The following is a 21,927-nucleotide window of genomic DNA, read 5'->3' as shown; positions in this document are numbered from 1 at the left end:
CGAACCGGTTGTGTTGTTCACATGAGATTAGACTAACGATCTGCTGACAGGTGAACAATGCATCAGTCTATAATTAATAACTATAAAATGATTGCGATGGTGCAGTATTTTTTCCTTCTTATTAAAATGTGTAATTCTGCAGATATAACCTTTAAAAATCAGTGTAGAGGTGAAAATAATGATATACTACCACTCTATCCATAATTTACTACTTATTTAATGTAACAGTTTTAATGTTTACCATACAGGAAAACTGCAAATTAAAAAAAATATATATTTTTTTTATCATCCTTTACCGTACGAGGAACCATAATTGGTATCTTAAAGCTAAACCAATGCCGCACACTTCACTATAAGACAGTGGAAGTATGTGATTTCTCCCAGACAGTCAATTAGTGAGGAAAGGTAATGATAATTAGCAAAAAAAAAAATAATTATATAAATTTACAACATTTAAAAAAATGTAGTCTTGTCGTGCACAACACTTGAAGGCATTTGTGTACATTATAGTTATAATTATAGTGCTGCATTACAATTAGTTTGGTCTTTTAATTGGACAGTAGTGACTTACAGATGATTTTCAGTAATCACAATATTATTTATATTTTATATATAGTTATTTGTATAGTTATAGTTATATATTTTTGTACTATACACGTATCAATAAATGTTCTGCAGACAAATGCAATTTACTATAGAAAGTTTAGTGGGAACATAGGTGACAAGACAAGAGGGAACAGTGTGCTCCCTGGTGTTGAGATGTTAGAATAACCTTGTTGACTCTTCTACTTCAACACTCATAGAATTATTTTCAAATTTAAAAAAAAGTGGAAATCAGTCGCTTACCAATGGGATTAATTTCAAAAAAGTGCACAGGGGTCCGGAGTATGGCATCAAACATGCGGTTGTGAAGCGTCTGGGCTGATTTCACCAGGATGTTGAAGAAGACCAGGCTGCGAACGAAGCCAAACAGCACGGATGTGGCCGTTAAACCTGACATGACGACAGAAGGAGAAAAAAAAATACAAATCCATCAGTACACCACATTGCCATCTTCATTCTTCTTTCAAGGACAGGTGTTTTAAAGGTCAATCAGCATTCAAGCAGATGTATCCCACTTAAATGATTCATTCGCCACTGGGTTTTTTTTTTTTTTTTTGTGTTGTTGTCTTGAGTGTAAATACAAAGAGTGAAGAGGTTCGGAGTCACAGGGAGACAATCAAGAGTAAGACAACGCTATCTTCTGAGTACAGCTGAGGCCCGTGTACCCAGAGTTGGCCTTGAAGGCCTTGGGTTACCGCCAATCCCTTTCTCTGAATGGATGCCGTATTCCATGGCGTGCGCACACACACACACACTCACACACACATTTGAAAAAGAGGCGTACAATCAGCGAGCATCACCTGCGTAAACACTTAGGTACAGGTCAAGGTCCGGTTCTGCGGGGAGGCTGCCATTGAGGTGTTGTGTTATGTGCACATATTGCTGCTTCTGCTGCTGCTGCTGCTGTTGCTGCTTGGAGGACCTGCAAAAGAAACAAAAAAAAACTCCATACAAGGATAATGTGAAGGAAAGAAGGGAATGAGCTGCGCAAATAAGACATTTGTCAGAGAAGTACAAGGTCTTCTTCAAGAAGTCAAACATTTTCTTGAAGACAGCTTGGGTTTATATTACTGTCCTTTGACAAAAAATATTTTGTTTTTATAAATCTTACCAACAAGCAAGCCACCAGTCCTGAAGCACAAATGCCACCTGAAAAACATAATTACAACAAATCAAATATTCATCATTAATTCAACATTAGTACATTTGCATGGTGAACTTACGTGTGCAAGAGCGTTGAGTATGATGAGAAGGAAGAGTGCCATAAAGTTAGCGCCTGCTCTGAAATATTTCATATACATTTGCAGGCCGATGTTTCCCTGTGAGCGCCTTTCCTCTTCCGTGGGCTGTGCTGCCTGCACATGTAGTACATACACACCAAGGGCAATGTCACTCATTCAGCATCACGGGAGTAAGCAGCAAAGGGAGTAGTAAGTATGTTCTGCCCTCTAGTGGTAGCATCAAAACACAGCAGGCTGATACAGTCAGGAGTTCCAATTTCATATTTTGTTTATTTATGTTTATTTACTTGAGTTCTCTAATAATGCATCATTTATAGTCAACCAGATCAGACATATTAAATAGTGGCATTAAGTACTATTATTAAGATTAGATGAAGTATTAAGGCCACACTGATGATAAATACTAGAGTATTTTGAGAATAAAGTAGCAATATTTTTAAAAATTTGTAAGCATAAATTTATAACTGCATTAAGACAAGGGTTTAAGTTTGTCGGCAACCACAAGTTGTTTTTAATATAAGATATATTTATATGTATATTTATATGTATATATGTATATGTTATATGTATATTTTAAAAAAAACACTCCTAAAATTAAGACTTTACTCTCTAATGACAGTACATTTTCTTTTAAAAAACATTGTTTTTGTAACTGAACAAAGCAAAATCACTCCACACTCTTTATTGCTCTCTGGTTCTACCATATTGTACTTATTGTGTGGAAATATGGGCTAATAACTATAAAAGCATTTGCTAAATGTACTGCAAAAAAGGTCAGTCAGGATAATTCATAATGCCGCCTGCAGAGAACATACTAACAGTTGTAGAACTGTATTGCGTTATGATTATTTTCACCATTAGTAAAAATTAATCAGCAAAATATCAGTATGATATCAGTATGATGGTGACGCAGTAAATTATATCCACAATAATAAGCATACTTTATTATTAAATTACTACCTAAAACTAATTCATTTATTCATTTTCTACTGCTTTTTCCTCACAAGGGTCGCGGAGGGGTGCTGGAGCCTATCCCAGCTGTCTTCGGGCGGGAGGCGGGGTACACCCTGGACTGGTGGCTGGCCAATCACAGGGCACATATAGACAAACAACCATTCACACTCACATTCATACCTATGGACAATTTGGAGTCGCTAATTAACCTAGCATGTTTTTGGAATGTGGGAGGAAACCGGAGTACCCGGAGAAAACCCACGCATGCACGGGGAGAACATGCAAACTCCACACAGAGATGGCCGAGGGTGGAATCGAACCCTGGCCTCCTAGCTGTGAAACTAATACTAATACTAACTAATACTCCAGTTGTACGCACCAGTGTGAGTGGCTCCTCTTCCATCAGAGAGTAGTGGGAGGAGGACAGGGAAGATATGGAATTGTCAGAGAGCGTACGGGTGTTGCCCGGCGTGGGAGTCGCGCTCCGTCTCTCCTCTGGACTCTCTTCTTCTTTGAGTAGCGAGGAGAAGTCCAGACCGGAGCTCTGCAGCTCACTGTAGGTCCCGCTTGCCGCCATTTGACCCTGACAAAAATAGCCATATTCATATCGAGGATTAATTTGATATTGTCCGTTGTTGTGGTCGTGGTGTGCAAACGTGTCGAAGTGCGCTGCATCACCTCCTTTAAGACAATAATTTGATGCGCAGCCTTGAGATAATGCAGCTGGTGAGTGATGAGAACACACGGCTTGTTCCTCAGAAGTCCACAAATACACCTAAACACACATAAGTTATAACGTAACGGTATTAATATTTGATCTAGGATTGTAATTTAGTTGAATATGAATTTACTCTTCAAAGATGTGCTTGCCCACTTCGGCATCCACAGCACTGAGAGGGTCATCCAGGAGGTAGATGTCTGCATCCTGGTACACTGCTCTGAAAAATACCCTCAGTCAGAAGTTAAAGTAAAAAAAAAAAACAGAAAAAGTGTAGTTCTTTTTAAGCGTGCAGACCTAGCTAAGCTGATCCTGGCTTTCTGTCCTCCGCTCAAGTTGGCCCCTCTGTCTCCGACCGGTGTCAAGTCGCCTCCTGGCAAGAGCTCCATGTCCTGGACAAGGTCCAAACGCAGCCTTTTACCGAGTCATTCAGAGACAGAGTGGACTTACTACAAGCTACAGTGTCCAAGTGCCCCCACGGTCTCACTCTCTTCAGGGCACAGGCTCTCAGGACTCTGTTGTATTTCTGGCAGTTGAGCGCTTTGCCAAAGAGAATGTTGCTTTGGATGGTGCCAGGTAAAACCCAGGGCTGCTGCGAGGTGTAGGTGAGATCCCCCTTGACTTTGATCACGCCGCTTTCCTGACTCAGCTCTCCCAGGATGGCGCTGAGGAGCGAAGACTGACACACAAAAGTTACTGTTTCCATGTCAAGTTATGAGTTCCTCCTGATGGCGCCTGTACCTTCCCCGATCCAACGGGACCGATTACAGCAAGCAGCTGACCGGGCCTCACAGTGAAGGAGACATTCTGCAATGTTGGAGACTCTTGAATCTATGAAGACAATATACAGTAACTCTTAGCAAGATATCATATTGCAGTTTTTCCATATTTTTGTCATACAGTGGCCAGGAGCATTTATATATACAACCGCAGAGAGCGACTTTATTTGATTGACATATTTAAAGGGAATCGACGGGATCCGCCACCCGACATGACATACACTAGCAATTTGTATTTGCAATTTTATAGCAATTTGATAAAATGTAGCTACTTATTGTTAAAAATAGATATTTGATTTGTCCAATCTGTTCATGTTTTTGTATTTTTTGGTTTAAAAAAAATATTTGGAATGAATCCTCAGCCCATGGAGGACGGTGAGGAAAGGTAAACAACAGCAGGAGCAACACGTTTCAACAAGGACACAAAAACACCACAGCTGAAAAGAATAGAACCGCAGAGAGCAACTTTATTTGATTGACATATTTAAAAGGACTCGACGGGATCCGCCACCCGACATGACACACGCTAGCAATTTGCATTTGCAATTTTATAGAAATTTGATAAAATGTAGCTACTTATTGTTAAAAATAGGTATTTGATTTGTGCAATCTGTTCATGTTTTTGTATTTTTTGGTTTAAAACAAATTATTTGGAGTGAGCCGCATACACTCCCTTTGAAACAATATATCCGACCACAAAACAAATTAATCCTCAGGCCATGGAGGACGGTGAGGAAAGGTAAACACAACAGCAGGAGCAACACGTTTCAACAAGGACACAAAAACACCACAGCTGACAAGAATAGAACCGCACAGAGCAACTTTATTTGATTGACATATTTAAAGTCACTCGGCGGGTAAAATGTAGATAAAATGTGGATAAAATGTAGCTACTTATTGTTAAAAATAGATATTTGATTTGTGCAATCTGTTCATGTTTTTGTTTTTTTTTTAGTTTAAAAAATAAGAATTTGGAGTGTTTGAAACAATATATCCGACCACAAAACAAATGAACAACAAATGAGCAACACGTTTCAACAAGGACACAAAAACACCACAGCTGAACAGAATAGAGGCCACAGTAGCCTAAGAAAAGTGTAAAAAGTGTATGGTAACGGTTTTTACAGCCTTAAAGGCATATAATGGTAAGAAATGAAGTTGGCTACTTTGCAGATTTCAGTTATTGCTAGCTATTTTGGGAACCTATCCCCCGCAATAAACAAGGGAACAGTATATTCTGTACCTAAAATTATGGAATTCATCTATTTTAACCTCCACGGCCTCACCTTGTCCCAGTAGCATATCAGATCCTGAATCTTCAGCATACAGTCTTTCTTCTCTGCCACAGGAAGTCCCAAATGCTGAGGAGCAACTTCATCCAGAAGGAGAAAATTCTAACAAGAATGAGTGTACTTTAATACTTCACTCATACAATGCAATTCAACATTGATATAAGCAGTACAGTACTTACTTTAATTCTTCGGATGCTAATGAGGGACTCTGACACCTTCTCAATGGCAAAGGGAAAGAAAAGCGTGATGGTGAGTCTGATGGCGCCGTAGAGGGAAGCGGCCATGAAGACGGTGCTGGAAGACAGCTGGTTGCCTGTTAGCACGTAGACGCAAACGGTGATGAAGATTATGAGCTTGCTAGCCACAAAGAAGGACGCCATGTTCAAGCCACGCAGGTAGGAGCTTTTCATTATTGTGGAGATCTCCATTCTGTGCGATGACGAGAAAATATTGTCAGTATTCATTTGAATAGATTGCAAGTATGCAAGAGTTATGACGTGCAGTGGAAACGTTGGAATGACATTGGATGAATTGGACTCAAGAACAGCTTAGCGTACCTTCTGACTTCATCCACAAGAGCAGCAAAAGGTTTCTCCCAGCCACACAGCTTTATAACACGAATCCCAGTAATGACCTCGTTCATTGTGCGGATTCTATTATCAGTCAGGACAGCGGTTTTCGCCCTACAAGAACAGAAACACCAACTGCAAGGATGGAACCAATGTAAGCACGACTCCAGCATACTGAATGGCCGCGGACCTCAGAGTGGAAAACAATCTTCCAAACACGGTCTGCACTGGGATCAGAACTAAGAAGACGGCCATTCCCGCCAAGCATGATGGGCCGATCCAGTACATCAACAGCGGTATCACCATGGCTGCTTGCAAGGGGGCAACCCACAGAAAGTGTAGATACAATGTTACCTAGGACACAAGGATGTAAAGAAATACATACGGTGTACATCCAGTTTGGTCACAACATAAATCCGAGTGACACTGTCAGCATTCATTCATCATGACCTTGACATGACCTTAACAGTATGCAGCCACGGTTCTATTTCGTCATTTGCAAACCCAATCATTGGGACCGTCTATGTCTTGCGTGTCGCTGAATTTACAGCACTAATAAAGACAATTACCTCGTCAAATCTGTTGACATCATTGGACAGTAGATTCACAATTTGTCCCGTCGTCGTCTTTGTCAGCGCTGCATTGTTTAGACTGAGAGCCTATGACAGGACAAATGTGTTGCATTATAATAACTCAACAGTGTTGTACTTATAAAGCACTGATACGTCCTGATGGAGCTGACCTTACGATAGATCATGTGACACATAGCCACGCGAATCTTCATGCCCGCTCTTTGTACGTGGTAGAAATAAAGATGGTGGAGCACAGCCACCCAGATAGTGGACAGCGAGATGCCGGCGGCGTAGCTGTAGGCCTCATAGACTGCAGCTGGGGATGTGGCATCAGGATTCTCAAAGTACTCAATTAGCTTCCCGAGTAGCCACGACTGAAGGACTTTGATGCCTTCCTGGTAAAGAAGAGTAAATGTGCTGAATGAAGAAAATAAGCCATCTTTAGGAATAACGTGAGTTGATGCATGATACCTCGATAAAGATGTATACTCCTATGACGACATACGCTCTCCAGTAACACCTTATAAGGACTCTGGTAAGTTTGGGTTGCCGCATATCGTTTGCTGCCATCTTGACTTCCTGGTTCCAGTACCTTTGAAAAGAATAAACACGTGTGATAGGAAACAAATGTGTATGATTGGGTTCCTTAAGTAGTGGCCTCCGCTAAGGGAGACACCATACCTCCCCTCATATAAGCAGCTAGTTTGCAGTCATTACATTTATTAGTTACATTGTAATTATGTTTAAATGTTTAAATTTTTTTAATTTTTTAATTTTTTTAAAATGTTTTTAATTTTTAATTTTTAATTTTTAATTTTTAATTTTTAATTTTTAATTTTTAATTTTTAATTTTTAATTTTTAATTTTTAATTTTTAATTTTTAATTTTTAATTTACAGTTCTTGGACATGACAACCTGCTGCTACGCTGACTACATTATACCGAAACACATTACGTCAAACCATTCCTAAAAATGTCTCTCTCCAAAATAGCGACAAGTGTGGAAAGAACAGCCTTGTTTTTGTGTCACAGGCTGAGAGATACTTTCTATATATAGGGGGCTGAACTTCAAGCACATTATCAACCATATCAACTTTCCTCGAAGGGGGACAGACTACACGACATACATGTGTACCGGGTTAGCTTTTACACACTCATATTATTATGTACCTTAGATCAGGGGTCTCAAACACGTGGCCCGCGTGGGCCCACTTATGTTAGTGCGGCCCGCGCAAGTTTGATATGGAGGCTGTATGGTATCATGTACCCAGAAAAAATTATTACATTATCAATTAATTTTCATGTTAAAGGTTAAATAACTGTTAATAGTTATCCTCCCTATCCGTGTGGAAGTGGTAAGTTTTGGGCTATTTAAGTTTAAAGGAATTAACTTGAAGGCTACCATTTAGGTCGCTAGCGCACTAGTTTGCGAGTTAGCATGTGTCTCAAGACCCTGCAGTTGTGCAATATGTTGTAAATAAAAAGAGTATAAATGTGACTATAGTCGTGTTTTGTCATGTCTACAGGGCTCTAATAATGCTTTGTTCATTTTAATCTGAAAAAAATAATTTGTCTACCCACCAACTATATGTGGTTTCTTAAGTTTTTATTATTTGCCGTTTTATTATTATTATTAGATTTATTTATTACTGATTGATTTTCTTTATTCTTGATTTGTTTATTTATTTTTCATCTTATTTTGTGCAGAAAAATAAAAATTAAGATATTTAAGAACAGTGGAATGTTTTATCAGAGCTTTTATTGTAGAAAATCGGAACCAAAGCACTGAAAAAGTTTGTATATTTTTCTGTTTTTAATAAATGCGTTTTTTTAAATTTTTTTGGAAAACTTGATGCGGCCCAGCCTTGCCCAGTGGCCCCCAAGTAAATTGAGTTTGAGACCCCTGCTTTAGATACTGCTTGTTTTGAATATTTTCATGGAATTCTGCAGCCGTACCGGATAAATATTTGCAATTATTTGTTTTTTCTCCAGGGACTTAACTGCAGACTGCAAATTGTCCTGAGGTGTGAATGTGTGTGCGTGTGTGTGCGTGTTTGCCTATATAGTATGTACCCTGACAGGGTGCCTAAAGCCAGCTAATATAGGCTCCAGCTTAAAAAGGGATGACTGTTTCATGTTGTTATTTTATTTTCCGTAATTGAATCGCTGTATTATTCGTTATTAGGGTGCTATTACATACTTAGACGTGGTTCTTTGACCCACCAGACACTTTATTGAATGTTCAAAAAGCGTCATTCTTACCACTGTAACTCATCCCCAAGTCTGTCAGAAGCATCCTCGGGGAGAACCTTGTACATGTCATCTTCTTCCAGTCTCCTCTTGTAACCGATCCTGAAGAGGGGATTTAACCAACTACAAAACCAACACGGACAATCATCATAATTATGGCAACTAATTGAGGTTACGGTACAGAGTAGTTAACACATTATAAGTGAATAATAATGTGCGTTTTTGTGTTTTGAATGTCATTAGATTGAACTGTAAAATTGAAAAATTATGTCAATTCTGACTTTTACAAGAGTACAGAATCAGTTAAGCAGTACAAAATACACAATATAGAAAAAAATATAGAAAAATAAACAATATAAACAACCCAAGTATTAACAAAATCAACAGTTTTACCCAGAGTTATATACAAATACAGTATGCAGATAATATGAAACGAGATGAAATATATGACCATTCTATATACACTGAGATCTTGCTAGTTAGTTAATATGAGGCATTATAGAAATACTTCACATAGTACTTAGTATATTGCATTTAGAGCCTTAATATTGCACAGAGAATGGAGTCCGGAGTAACTATACTCAATATCAAAACAAAGTATTGCACAGATAAAGTATTGCATAGATACAAAGATATTATCATAGATTTATCATAGACACAATGCATGAAAATAAATAATCTAACTCGATGCTAATTTCAACAGGAAATCCCATATATGGGATATGCTAGTGATTAGCATTAGCGAATAACATGGTGATTTCGAGCCCCTTCATGTATGACAACTATTCAAAAATGCATAATGATGACATATTTTTAGGAAAACATTTTCCACAGCCCAACAAGAGACAAAATTGACACATTAGTACATTAGTACATTAGTACATTAGCACTTACTGCATGTCCCAATGGCAGCAATGTGGCTACTTCCTGACTATGGAAACTGCATATTATTATTATTAGCTATACCTTAAAAAGTGTCCAATGAGCCGTACCAATGCTAAGTACTAAATGTGACTACTTTAATCTTTATTTTAAGATACAAAAAACACCCCTGTAGACATATAAACATACAACTATAAGATGTATGGCTGGTACTTGTGCCATCACATACAGGTGTGTGTCAGACACGGCTGTTTTCTTACCAGAAGAAAATCTTGGAAAGAAGATTAGCCTTTACCAACGGATTATCCTTGCTGTCTTTCCGCCGAGCTTCCATGTTACTTGGGAAGCAACACGGGGGACTTTTTCTGCTTCCGCGCTAAGAGAAAGTTAGAGGAAGAAAAACAGTTGTTGGAGAGTTTATGGAAATATTACATATGTTAAGAGCAGAGAGGACCGCTTGTTTCTAGAAAGCGGCCGGCATTGGCAGCCAAGTAGCGCGTGCAGGGGGGCGTGTATGTGTGCTGTAGTCACGCCCATGTCCTGCTGTGACTGTCTGGCAGAGGTGTCAATCAATCAAGGACTACTTAACTCAGGCGGAAGTCACCGCAGAAATTGGAAGTATACTGGAAGTGGTAAAACACACCGAATGATGCTGACAAATATATGAAAAAAATAAACAGCAGGGGTGAGAGATTATTTGTTTATTTGTTTGACACAGACGTGATTACTTTTACAAAGTGGCGAACACAACACAGGGGACGTTTAGAGGTGAAGTTTGGCGTCATCTGCTGGTGACTCAGAGACTAGCGCCGAGCAAACGTGTTATGATGCTGCTAAAATGGTGACGTCATAAATAAAATGACATTTTTTTAAAGTAAACTCTGCTAACAATTTGTTGGAATGAATAGTTGACACAATGTGCGGATAGTTTTCAATAATATAAATTACTTTGAAGTTTGTGTACCGATTTAGTAATTCATGTTTTTATTTATTTAAAGCAGCAATTAATTACTAACTAATTCCAATTACATAACAATCTAATAATAATAATAATATATAATATAATATAAGAATATGTAATATAATAATATTAATAATATAGTTATAATGGTAGGATAACAGTGTCAAAATATTATGATAATTAAAAAACTAATATTAAAAGAAAGTAATTACAGTTACAATGAATCACTAACTAATTACGATTACATAATAGTCTTGATAATAATAACCATCATCATAATCATAATACTACTACTACAATTAATTACTAACTAATTAGAATTACATAACAGTCTAATCATCATCATCATCATCATCATTCTAATCATAAGACTACTACTAATAATAATAATCATCATATATAATATAATAATATGTAATATAAGAATATGAATAATATATAGTCATAATGGTAGGATAACAGTGTCAAAATATTATGATCATTAAAAAATAATATTAAAAGAAAGTAATTACAGTTACAATTAATTACTAACTAATTACTAACTAATTGCAATTACATAATAGTCTTAATAATAATAATAACAACCATCATCATAATCATAATCATAATAGTCATAATAATTATAATACTACTATTACTACAATTAATTACTAACTAATTTCAATTACATAATAGTCTTAATAATAATAATCATAATATAATAATCATACTACTACTATTACTACTAATACTACTAATAATAATGATAACATAAGAATATGTAATATAAGAATATTAATAATATATAGTTATAATGGTAGGATAACAATGTCAAAATATTATGATCATTAAAAAAATAATATTATAAAGAAACTAATTACAGGAAGAAAGTTGAAATATTTGTTTAAAAACATGAAATAAAACAAACGGACACCCGCCCCCCCAGACCTCCCACCCATACATTGGAAATGATCCACTTTCTGAATATTTCAGTGCCCTGAAATGAATGAATGAATGAATGAATAAATGAATGAATGATAAACCAGTAAGTGGACTTTGCCACATGGCTTCCATTGAAAGCTCACTCATTATTATTGTTTGTGTTAAAGTGACACATGGTCTTATTTTTAGACCGAGACACGAGCACACAAAGGAGGTATTTTAGCAAACTCTAATAACTAACTCCTCTCCAAGACTTTGATTACTGTTTGACTCGTGAGGTCCGTTGTGTCCATCCTCGACCATGAGACATGTCCCCGTCTGTAAATCATCCCAGTGAAACACATGTCCAAAGTGTAATTTACCTGTCTGGCGGGTGATTGTGTGGATTTCTTCTGCTAAAAAACAGCACGTTCGATTCTCAAAGTAGGCAAATGTCCGCCTTGCAGATTCTGGCGTTTCTCAGTGGCCTGGGAGGACTCGGGGCCACGATTGGCGCTACGGTGTCCAATGAATGGAGGGCCACCAGCCGGGCGTCGTCAGTCATCACGGCCACATGGGTGCTGCAGGGACTGTGGAACAACTGTGCCGGGAACGCCATCGGAGCGCTGCACTGTAGGCCGCATCACACCATCTTGAACCTGGACGGTGAGTACCTCGTATACACAAATACATTAATAGATGGGTTCGACACATCGCAATACAAATATTACACATATATTTGTCTTTTTCAAGACATCACTGTTTAAATGCTAACATTAGCACAATATTAGAAACAGCTCTCACTATGAGCAGCATGATTACCAATATGTGTTTTTTTTTGCAACAATTGTAAAAAAACTATGTGTAAATTACTGTAAACGTACCGTTTACTTACGGTTTTGGCCGTCAAATATGGAGGGAATTTTGGGGTATCAAAGTAGTTCACATAAGAAAAGTACTCTTGCTAGTATTGAAGATAAATTACATAAATGTATGTGTAAATTACTGTAAACTTACCGTTTACAGTTTTGGCCATCAAATTTGGAGAGAATTTTGGGGTATCAAAGTAGTTCAGATAAGAAAAGTACTCTTGCTAGTATTGAAGATAAATTACATAAATGTATGTGTAAATTACTGTAAACTTACCGTTTATTTACGGTTTTGGCCATCAAATTTGGAGGGAATTTTGGGGTATCAAAGTAGTTCAGATAAGAAAAGTACTCTTGCTAGTATTGAAGATAAATTACATAAATGTATGTGTAAATTACTGTAAACTTACCGTTTACTTTACAGTTTTGGCCATCAAATTTGGAGAGAATTTTGGGGTATCAAAGTAGTTCACATAAGAAAAGTAGTCTTGCAAGTATTGAAGATAAATTACATAAATGTATGTGTAAATTACTGTAAACTTACCGTTTACTTTACAGTTTTGCCATCAAATTTGGAGAGAATTTTGGGGTATCAAAGTAGTTCACATAAGAAAAGTAGTCTTGCAAGTATTGAAGATAAATTACATAAATGTATGTGTAAATTACTGTAAACTTACCATTTTCTTACGGTTTTGGCCATCAAATTTGGAAAGAATTTTGGGGTATCAAAGTAGTTCAGATAAGAAAAGTACTCTTGCTAGTATTGAAGATAAATTACATAAATGTATGTGTAAAATACTTATCTGATATGTTTAGTGTGCCACAGTACTGCGAAAGTATGACTTTTCTTTCTCCATGTTTACCTCTGTGAGAGAGAATCGAATAGCATCTTGTCTGCGTAGAACTCAGCCATGATGCATTCATGGTCTCACACAATGTTGGATTTTTTTTAGGTCATTACAAAGACGTGTACTTTTTAGCCCGGCTTTTACTCATGTTTTAACTGTGTATTAACGAATGAATGTTGTATTTTAATGTATCTTTTACTCTGTTTACTTGCTTATATTCAACTCCATTTTTCTGTAAAGTGTCTTTGAGTATTTTGAAAAGCGCTATACATTTTTATTTTTATTTTTATTTTTATTTTTATTTTTATTTTTATTTTTATTTTTATTTTTATTTTTATTTTTATTTTTATTTTTATTTTTATTTTTATTTTTATTTTTATTTTTATTTTTATTTTTATTTTTATTTTTATTTTTATTTTTATTTTTTATTTTTTATTTTTCCCCACTCGGGTGTTAAAAAAAAGCCACAACAGAGAGTCTGAAGAACCACATTCAGCTCAGGAGCCGTTGGTTGCTGACCCCTGCTTTAGTCATAAACACCATGACGTGCACCATCCGCTCATCCTTCATGGTCCTTGAACACGAGTCACCCTTTCCCGAGGACCACATGGTCCAAACTCCGGCAATCGGAGACACATTAACCATCCATGGCAGTTTATCCAGTGAACCTGGGTACATTTTCAACAGTCTGGCAACCATTAATCAAAAACTTTGGTCTCTGCCGACGTAATCGGAGCAGTCGGAACAGAGCAGTCAGAGGAACATGTATCAGGAGATTCTGGCCTTTGCCGTCGCCACCTCGGGATGGGTTCTAGTGTCCTCCACCCTGCCCACAGACTACTGGAAGGTGTCCTCGTTGGATGGGACGGTGATCACCACAGCGACCTATTGGTCTAACCTGTGGAAGACATGCGTCACGGACTCCACCGGGGTCTCCAACTGCAAGGACTTTCCTTCCATGCTGGCGTTGGACGGTCAGCTTATCTTTTATTTTCGTAATGCTTCATATTCCGTTGTGTTGTTCCTTTGATGGACTCAAATTGAAGCTGATTTCTAGTCTTGGGAATCAAACTATTTGCTTTCAAATGAGTGAGTGTTTAGCTCCACTTCGAGAACCCTGAAGGCTATAAAGAAGACTAACGGTGAGCCTCAGGCGTTTTCCACCACGACTCACTAGTTCCAGTTTTTGCCTTCAAATGACATCTAAATGGGCGGTTCAATGCCGAGCTCACTGAAAACAGCCATCTTGTGACAAATTGCTTGATGTGACGAAAGGTCAATAGCTTGTTGGCCTTGTGCGCGACATGGTGCGACCTCTGTATGTGTTTGTGTTTGCAGGCTACATCCAAGCCTGCAGGGGATTGATGATCGCTGCGGTTTGTCTGGGCTTTTTTGGGACCGTATTTGCTCTGGTGGGGATGAAATGTACCAAAATAGGAGGAAGCGACAAGACCAAAGCCAGGATCGCATGCTTTGCCGGTGTCAATTTTATTCTCAGCGGTAAGACAGCATGGCTTTGTCACAACAAGAACATTTTTCATTGTCAACAATGCAAGATGGGCTGCGTCGTGGTTGAGTGGTTAGCACGCAGGCCTCGCAGCTAGGACACCCGGGTTCAATTCCACTCTCGGCCATCTTTGTGTGCATCCCCGTACATGCGTGGGTTTTCAAAAACATGCTAGGCTAATTAGCGACTCCAAATTGTCCATAGGTATGAATGTGAGTGTGAATGGTTGTTTGTCTATATGTGCCCTGTGATTGGCTGGCCACCAGTCCAGGGTGTCCCTGGAATAGGCTCAAGTCATATGTAGTATTCCGGTCACTAGGCATCAGTAATGTTACATTGATGGGACATTGCCTTACATTATATTACCTTAATAGTCCATGTAGTCAGCCATGACATGATAAAGTAGCGAAAAAAAGCTGTGATTGGCTGGCCACCATTATTAGGGTGTACCCCGCCTCTCGCTGGAAGACAGCTGGGATAGGCTCCAGCAACCCCGCGATTATTAATGAATGAAATCAGATCAAACTACATCAAACTAGATCAAACTAAATCATAGCTCTCTTTCAATGTTCTAGTTGAGAACTAGATCATTAGTCTAAGTCACAATGCATAGTTAGTGGTAAAAAGTTACACTGCTAGCTATAGTGGAACCTCCGAAGTTGAAAATTCCGTGATGAGGTTCTGATTTCATGACTATTTTTCCTCATAGGAAACACCGAATAGAGAAATAATTACTTCCGGGGTGAAATTGTGGCCACCCACGACTCCAGACTTTCAAGAAAAAAGTCTGAAAGTTACAAGAAAAAATGTTCTTTTTTTTAATGTGGCCCTAACACTTTGTCATAGTTTTCAAAAAAACAAAAAAAAACTTATAAATATGATCGCCAATTTTAGTTTTCCCGTGGGACAGAAAGGAGCTCCCAACTAACCGCATTGCTCGTATGTTTTGAAGACAAAATGTTACCATGGTAAAAATAAAGTCCCATTTGGAGTCTGAAGACCAAAGATAGACCCACTAGTGAGGACAGCCATCATTGCTCTCTGGTTCTACCATATCTTACTTATTGTGTGGAAATATGGGCTAATAACTATCAAAGAAATCTTCACTCGCTAAATGTACTGAAAAAAAGGCCAGTAAGGATAATTCATAATGCCGCCTACAGAGAACATACTAACTCCTTATTTCTAAAATCACAAATACTTCAACTTGCTGATATCGTTAAAAATTAAATTAAATTAAATTAAATTAAATTAAATTAAATTAAATTAAATTAAATTAAATTAAATTAAATTAAATTAAATTAAATTAAATTAAATTAAATTAAATTAAATTAAATTAAATTAAATTAAATTAAATTAAATTAAATTAGGAAAGCAGGAAGTGAACAAATGTAACAGTTACTGATTGTAAAAGTACCAGATGGAGGGGTAGGATTTAATAAGCTTTGCTTCTTCCTACTCCTTTTGGACATGTGATGAGTATGAGAGACTTTGTAATATGTTCTTCTTGTATTTTCCCTCAGGTCTGTGTTCACTTTCGGCATGCTCTCTTTATGCTCACAGGATAACGTCAGACTTTTTCAACCCAATGTTTGTGGCTCAGAAGTAAGACGTTCCAAACTATTGAGTTCAAATCTTAATCAGCATCATTGCAAGAATATTAAGAATTGTTCCGCTTCCTTGTAGGTATGAACTGGGAGCGGCGCTCTTCATCGGCTGGGCGGGTTCTGTCCTCTGTGTTCTTGGAGGAGGCGTACTCTGCTTCTCCGTGGCTGACTGTTCAAAGAAAAGGTCAGTCGTCATCATTTGGATACGCGTTTAGAAAACAGGCCGGTTCATCTTTGTATGCGTGTTTTTATACACCCGCAGCCATACGGACTACACCTACAAAGGCGCCGCCTCGCATTCTCATATCTCCTCATACCAAAGAGGGAAGTCTATAAGCCAACGGCCGCCCCCTGACTACAGCAGCTCCTCCAGGGCCCCCAACTTTGATAAGAACGTATACGTGTAAATGATGTGAATATTAATAAAGCCACCGATGAGTCATGTGAGATACTGTAACGAAACGGTAACAGCTTGCCGCGAGAAATGTGTTTGTTTAACACCGGGTGAATTAGTTACTGCCTTTGCTTGTTTTCTGGTAAAATGCTTTCTCTTCTTTTTATTTTTTAAAGTATTACAGGTCTGTAACAATAATCAATACATCAATTCATTGCATAATAAATAATAACAAAGTTGCTAATTTTGCCGGTCTCGATATACTGACACGTGCATGCTTAATATCCCAGTTGACTGTGATAAACGAGGGATGACTTTTGTTTTTTGTCAAAACAAACAAAAATGAAATATTGGTTCTTTCTCCTGATTTTTAATTTACTCAAGAAACTGAAAAAAATTGCAGAATATATCAGAATATATCAACAGATTTAGATTGTAACCCCTACATGTTTGGGTTTCTTTGTTATTATCAGAAAAACAACAAAAATGACTTTCAATTCTTTTTCTGATTTACTAAAAAAAAAAAAGTTAGGCTGCACGGTAGTCTAGTGGTTAGCACGCAGACCTTACTCCAGAGAGAGTACCTTACCGTACTCTCTGAGTACTCCGGTTTCCTCCCACATTCCAAAAACATGCTAGGTTAATTAGCGACTCCAAATTCTCCATAGGTATGAATGTGAGTGTGAATGGTTGTTTGTCTATATGTGCCCTGTGATTGGCTGGCCACCAGTCCAGGGTGTACCCTGCCTCTCGCCCCAAAGACAGCTAGGATAGGCTCCAGCACCCCCGCAATCCTCTTGAGGATAAGCAGTAGAAAATGAATGAATGAATGGTATGAACTTGGCTGCACGGTGAACGAGTGGTTAGCACGCAGGCCACACAGCTAGGACACCCGGGTTCAATTCCACCCTCGGCTATCTCTGTGTGGAGTTTGCATGTTGTCCCCGTGCATGCGTGGGTTTTCTCCGGGTACTCCGGTTTCCTCCCACATTCCAAAAAACATGCTAGGTTAATTAGCGACTCCAAATTGTCCATAGGTATGAATGTGAGTGTGAATGGTTGTTTGTCTATATGTGCCCTGTGATTTGCTGGCCACCAGTCCAGGGTGTACCCTGCCTCTTGCCTGAAGACAGCTGGGATAGGCTCCAGCACTTTTTTTTAGATACAGAGTGTCTATTTAACTTCATTTGTTTGTTTGTTTTCACCTTAAAAACACCTTCAAAATACAAAAAAACAATAAAAAATAATGTTCTTTTTTTGGGGGGGAGGGGGTGACATTTTTTTTTAGAGAAAATTCCCACTTCATGCATACAAAATGTAAGATTACAATCATCTATTTTTCCAGATAAAAGAAAACAAAAACAAAACACAAATTTGTAGTAATTGAGTATTTATTGTTTTGCTGCTTGTACATTATATTTAAGTGCATTGTCTTAAACACATGATTGATATAACTATTAACTTTTGTTTTGTACTGTGGTGTTTGGATATGTATATGTTACGCTGATTCTTTTCACAGAAGACTGTTTGTGCATTAAAGTAAAACAACTTGAATTGTGATTGTGTGTCTATTCTGTGTTTTTAGCGTCTTATGTGCGGCCTGGGACTTTGTATTTTTCTGTATGTGGCCCTCGGTGGAAAAAGTTTGGACACCCCAAATCAGCTAGACGTGGTGTGATGACACACTCCAACATGTTGACAGTAAACACACATCAGTCAGGTCCGGAACCCTCATCAACACTGATCACACACACACACACACATACACACACACACATTCCGTCTGCTCCGCTTGCTGACACCACCCGACGACATCTTTTTCTGTAAAATGAATAAGCGTTTTATTCAAGTGTGTGGCTTCCTGATATCGACGCTGGGTTGGCTGTTTGTGCTGTGCACCATGGCTATGGACTTCTGGAGGATCACTCAAATAGGAGGCCAGGGGGGGTCTTACATCATCAAGGTGGCCTGGTTCTGGTCCAATCTATGGAAGGACTGCTTCACGGACTCCACTGCGGTGACCAACTGTAGAGATTTCCCTGTGTTGTGGAGCGTCAGCAGTAAGGATGCTTCCCTTTGTATTGACATACTTTATTCATGTACAGTACATGGCATCCATTTTTCACGTACTCTTATTCTTAGATTCTTAGAAGAAACATACGACACGTCACATGAATAAATAAACGTTGCACCTTTAAATTAGCCTTAAAGTTTCATGTCAAGAATATATTTAGAAATGTATTTTCATTTTCCTAGTTATTATGGTCAGTTTTTAGTCTGCCATGTCATGTGACATAAACAACCAGCTAGGCTAATTTTTTTTAATGTGTTTTTCTTTTTTTTTTTTTTAATGATGTGACAGCCAGTCGGTATAGAAATGTGTAATTTTTTCAAGCAAATGTTACTTTTTGAAGTCATATTTTAACTCTTTCAAACTCCCTTTTTTTAAGCCTGTCGCTTAGCTTGTTGTTTGCCATTTCCAAGCTAGCTAGACTTCTTTAGCTAGCTAGACTTGTTCATCTTTTTTTTATATATACATATACATCTTCTGTGTATTTTCACCTAACAAATTCTATTTTTAACATGTATTTATTGACTTTTACTTAAGTTTAGGATCTTTGTAAGTATTGTCTTCCATTTTGACTTGTGTTTTAGCCTGCCATTTGGTGGTCAGTGTTGTCATGTAAGATGTTAGCTAGTAGTAACTAGTAGCTAGTAGCTAGTATCTAGTATCTAGTATTTAGTAGCTAGTAGCTAGTAGCTAGTAGCTAGTAGCTAGTAGCTAGTAGCTAGTAGCTAGTAGCTAGTAGCTAGTAGCTAGTAGCTAGTAGCTAGTATCTAGTATCTAGTATTTAGTAGCTAGTAGCTAGTAGCTAGTAGCTAGTAGCTAGTAGCTCGTAGCTCGTAGCTAGTAGCTAGTAGCTAGTAGCTAGTAGCTAGTAGCTAGTAGCTAGTAGCTAGTAGCTAGTAGCTAGTAGCTAGTAGTTAGCCAGCCTTCTGTAAACAGGTTACATAAAGTCATTAGAATCATATGACTTTTTTTCTAGTAAATTTATACATTTAGGATTTTTTTATCTCTTTATTCTCTCTTTAAATTTTTATTCTTGTAATATTATGACTTTTTTCATGAAATTACAACTTTTTGTCGTAAATGTATGGGGGAAAAAGTCCGTAATTTACCAGACTAAAGTAGTCAATTTATGAAAAAAGTTGTAAAAAAAAGTAAAAGTAAATGTAAAAAAAAATCATAAATTGACTACTTTAGTCTGGTAAATTACAGACTTTTTTTCTCATACATTTACAACAAAAAGCTGTAAATTCATGAGAAAAAAATATTAATATTATAAGACTAAAATGTAAATTTACGAGAATAAAGTTGTCATTTTATGAGGAAAAAAACTCCTAGATTCACTACAAGAAAAGTTATCAATTTACCAAAAAGAAAGTCATAATATTATGAAAATCAAGTCAGGAATATATGACTTTATTCTTCTAAATCTGGTAAATTTACAACATTATTTGAGTAGATTTATTCTTATTATATTACCACATTTTCTCAGACATTAATCTAGTAAAATTAGGAGTTTCTTTCTCATAAAGTTACAGTTTTATTCTAATAAATTTAGGACATTATTCATGTCATATTTCTTGTAAATTTAATTTTTTTTTGTAGATTTATGATTTTATTCTAGTAAATGATTTTATATTAATTTAAGACTTTTCTTTGGGAAATGTATTACTTTAGTATTACTTTTTTTTCTCATAAATGTACAACTTTAGTCCTCAAAAATCTTACATAATTGTTTTTAATAGATAAATTAAAAAATTAAAAAGCTTGTTAAAATAAATTAAAATATTTTTTTCAGCTTGATAGATACAGATTGATTCTTGCATGGTAAAATCGGAATTAAATGAAATATTAAAATAAAAACAATATTTAAAAAAATTATCACTGCTCTGCATTCATTATAAAAAAGAAAAAGTTAGCATTTTCTTTCAGCATGTAAGATGTTTCGTCATTTGTGCTAGCGTATGTTCAGGGTGTACGAGGCTTGCTGATGTGCGGCCTGACGTTGGGCTTCTTCGCCGCCGTGCTGTGCTTCCTGGGCATGGAGTGCACCTACATTGGCGGGGAGCAGGAGAACAAGGACAAGATGCTGTTGGCAGGAGCCGTCTTTCATTTTGTAGGCGGTGAGCGCAACTTGAAGAAAGTCTGTTTTTTTTTCCTGCTCCTGTTTTGCCCTCACGTTTGCTCTACCGTCCATGTGCACAGGCATGTCAGACATTGCGGCCTACTGCTTATACATCAACAGGATCGCCAGGACGTCCTTTGCTCCCAGCTTGGCACCTGGAGTCCTGCGGTACGCTCGTCTATCACATACTGACTGTGAAAATGATGCTAATAATAACATCCATTTTGCATTGGAACCAACCCCAGTTACGATCTCGGACCTCCAATATTTCTGGGACTAGTCGGAAGTTTTTTCATTCTTCTCGGAGCTGTCTTTTACGCCGTCACAGTCTACAGAGTCCTCATACCCAAAAGGTAACCCAGGACTTTATTTCAGTGTCTTTCTCGGTAATGTTTATGTATGTTTGGTCCTGCAGGAGGGTGATCTACGCCTACGGAGGAGGCACCTACATGGATCCTCGCTCACAAGGAAGAAGCTTTTACACGGGCTACTACGGACCCTCCTACAGACCCTCCTACAGACCCTCCTACAGACCCTCCAGACTCTATGGAACTTATTATACCACAGGAAGATCCAGCAGCTCTAAAATATCCAAAATTTCTGCAACAACACCTGAGAAGATGTCTAAAAGGGATGTATTTGTCTAGTCGCTCTATCTGTATTTGGAATAAGGTGAAAAAAAATCTAATAAAATTACAAGGAAAAAACTGTAAAATTGTATGCTCGCTTTATTAACAGAATTATGGTATTTTAATACAAGGAGATGGAGGGTTTGAATCTCTGTGTGGA

The 21,927-nt window shown here is 37.5% G+C and overlaps 3 protein-coding genes across 6 annotated transcripts in view; 2 read left to right on the top strand and 1 right to left on the bottom strand.

Annotated features, from left to right (window-relative positions):
- Positions 1–10,352, bottom strand: part of LOC131136286 (ATP-binding cassette sub-family C member 4-like) — a 46,642-nt gene extending 36,290 nt beyond the window's left edge. For all 3 annotated transcript variants that reach the window (XM_058082974.2, XM_078794987.1, XM_078794988.1), the window contains exons 1-19: positions 10,120–10,352; positions 8,990–9,100; positions 7,200–7,320; positions 6,899–7,123; positions 6,726–6,815; positions 6,347–6,510; positions 6,145–6,270; positions 5,767–6,016; positions 5,582–5,689; positions 4,258–4,347; positions 4,004–4,195; positions 3,814–3,908; positions 3,650–3,736; positions 3,477–3,573; positions 3,178–3,381; positions 1,827–1,958; positions 1,715–1,752; positions 1,404–1,525; positions 847–993 (exon numbers count right to left, since the gene is read on the bottom strand). In XM_058082974.2, coding sequence (XP_057938957.2) covers positions 847–993; positions 1,404–1,525; positions 1,715–1,752; positions 1,827–1,958; positions 3,178–3,381; positions 3,477–3,573; positions 3,650–3,736; positions 3,814–3,908; positions 4,004–4,195; positions 4,258–4,347; positions 5,582–5,689; positions 5,767–6,016; positions 6,145–6,270; positions 6,347–6,510; positions 6,726–6,815; positions 6,899–7,123; positions 7,200–7,320; positions 8,990–9,100; positions 10,120–10,193 — 2,473 coding nt within the window. In that variant the 5' untranslated portion in view covers positions 10,194–10,352. The remainder of the gene's footprint in view (positions 1–846; positions 994–1,403; positions 1,526–1,714; positions 1,753–1,826; positions 1,959–3,177; positions 3,382–3,476; positions 3,574–3,649; positions 3,737–3,813; positions 3,909–4,003; positions 4,196–4,257; positions 4,348–5,581; positions 5,690–5,766; positions 6,017–6,144; positions 6,271–6,346; positions 6,511–6,725; positions 6,816–6,898; positions 7,124–7,199; positions 7,321–8,989; positions 9,101–10,119) is intronic.
- Positions 10,353–12,172: 1,820 nt separating this feature from the next.
- Positions 12,173–17,292, top strand: LOC131135818 (claudin-10-like). Of its 2 annotated transcripts, none has more exons than XM_058082123.2 (5): positions 12,173–12,386; positions 14,776–14,937; positions 16,468–16,549; positions 16,631–16,735; positions 16,814–17,292. In XM_058082123.2, the coding sequence occupies exons 1-5, from the start codon at positions 12,173–12,175 to the stop codon at positions 16,956–16,958; spliced, it is 708 nt and encodes a 235-aa protein (XP_057938106.1). In that variant the 3' UTR covers positions 16,959–17,292. The 2 variants fall into 2 exon arrangements, with proteins under 2 accessions (XP_057938106.1, XP_057938107.1); XM_058082124.2 differs by lacking the exon at positions 12,173–12,386 and adding an exon at positions 14,201–14,411 and having other exon boundaries at positions 16,631–16,746; positions 16,831–17,292.
- A 1,404-nt stretch (positions 17,293–18,696) lies between these two features.
- Positions 18,697–21,832, top strand: cldn10l2 (claudin 10-like 2). The gene is made up of 5 exons (XM_058082122.2): positions 18,697–19,005; positions 20,975–21,136; positions 21,219–21,306; positions 21,384–21,491; positions 21,554–21,832. The coding sequence occupies exons 1-5, from the start codon at positions 18,774–18,776 to the stop codon at positions 21,783–21,785; spliced, it is 822 nt and encodes a 273-aa protein (XP_057938105.2). The 5' UTR covers positions 18,697–18,773; the 3' UTR covers positions 21,786–21,832.
- The last annotated feature ends 95 nt before the right edge of the window (positions 21,833–21,927 follow it).

This window comes from Doryrhamphus excisus, linkage group LG12, assembly GCF_037039965.1.
Source record: "Doryrhamphus excisus strain RoL-2023G ecotype Guam linkage group LG12, RoL_Dexc_Guam_v1.1, whole genome shotgun sequence".
Taxonomy (NCBI): domain Eukaryota; kingdom Metazoa; phylum Chordata; class Actinopteri; order Syngnathiformes; family Syngnathidae; genus Doryrhamphus; species Doryrhamphus excisus.
The sequence above is the reverse complement of the archived record's forward strand: the minus strand, read 5'-3'. Positions and strand labels throughout refer to the sequence as shown.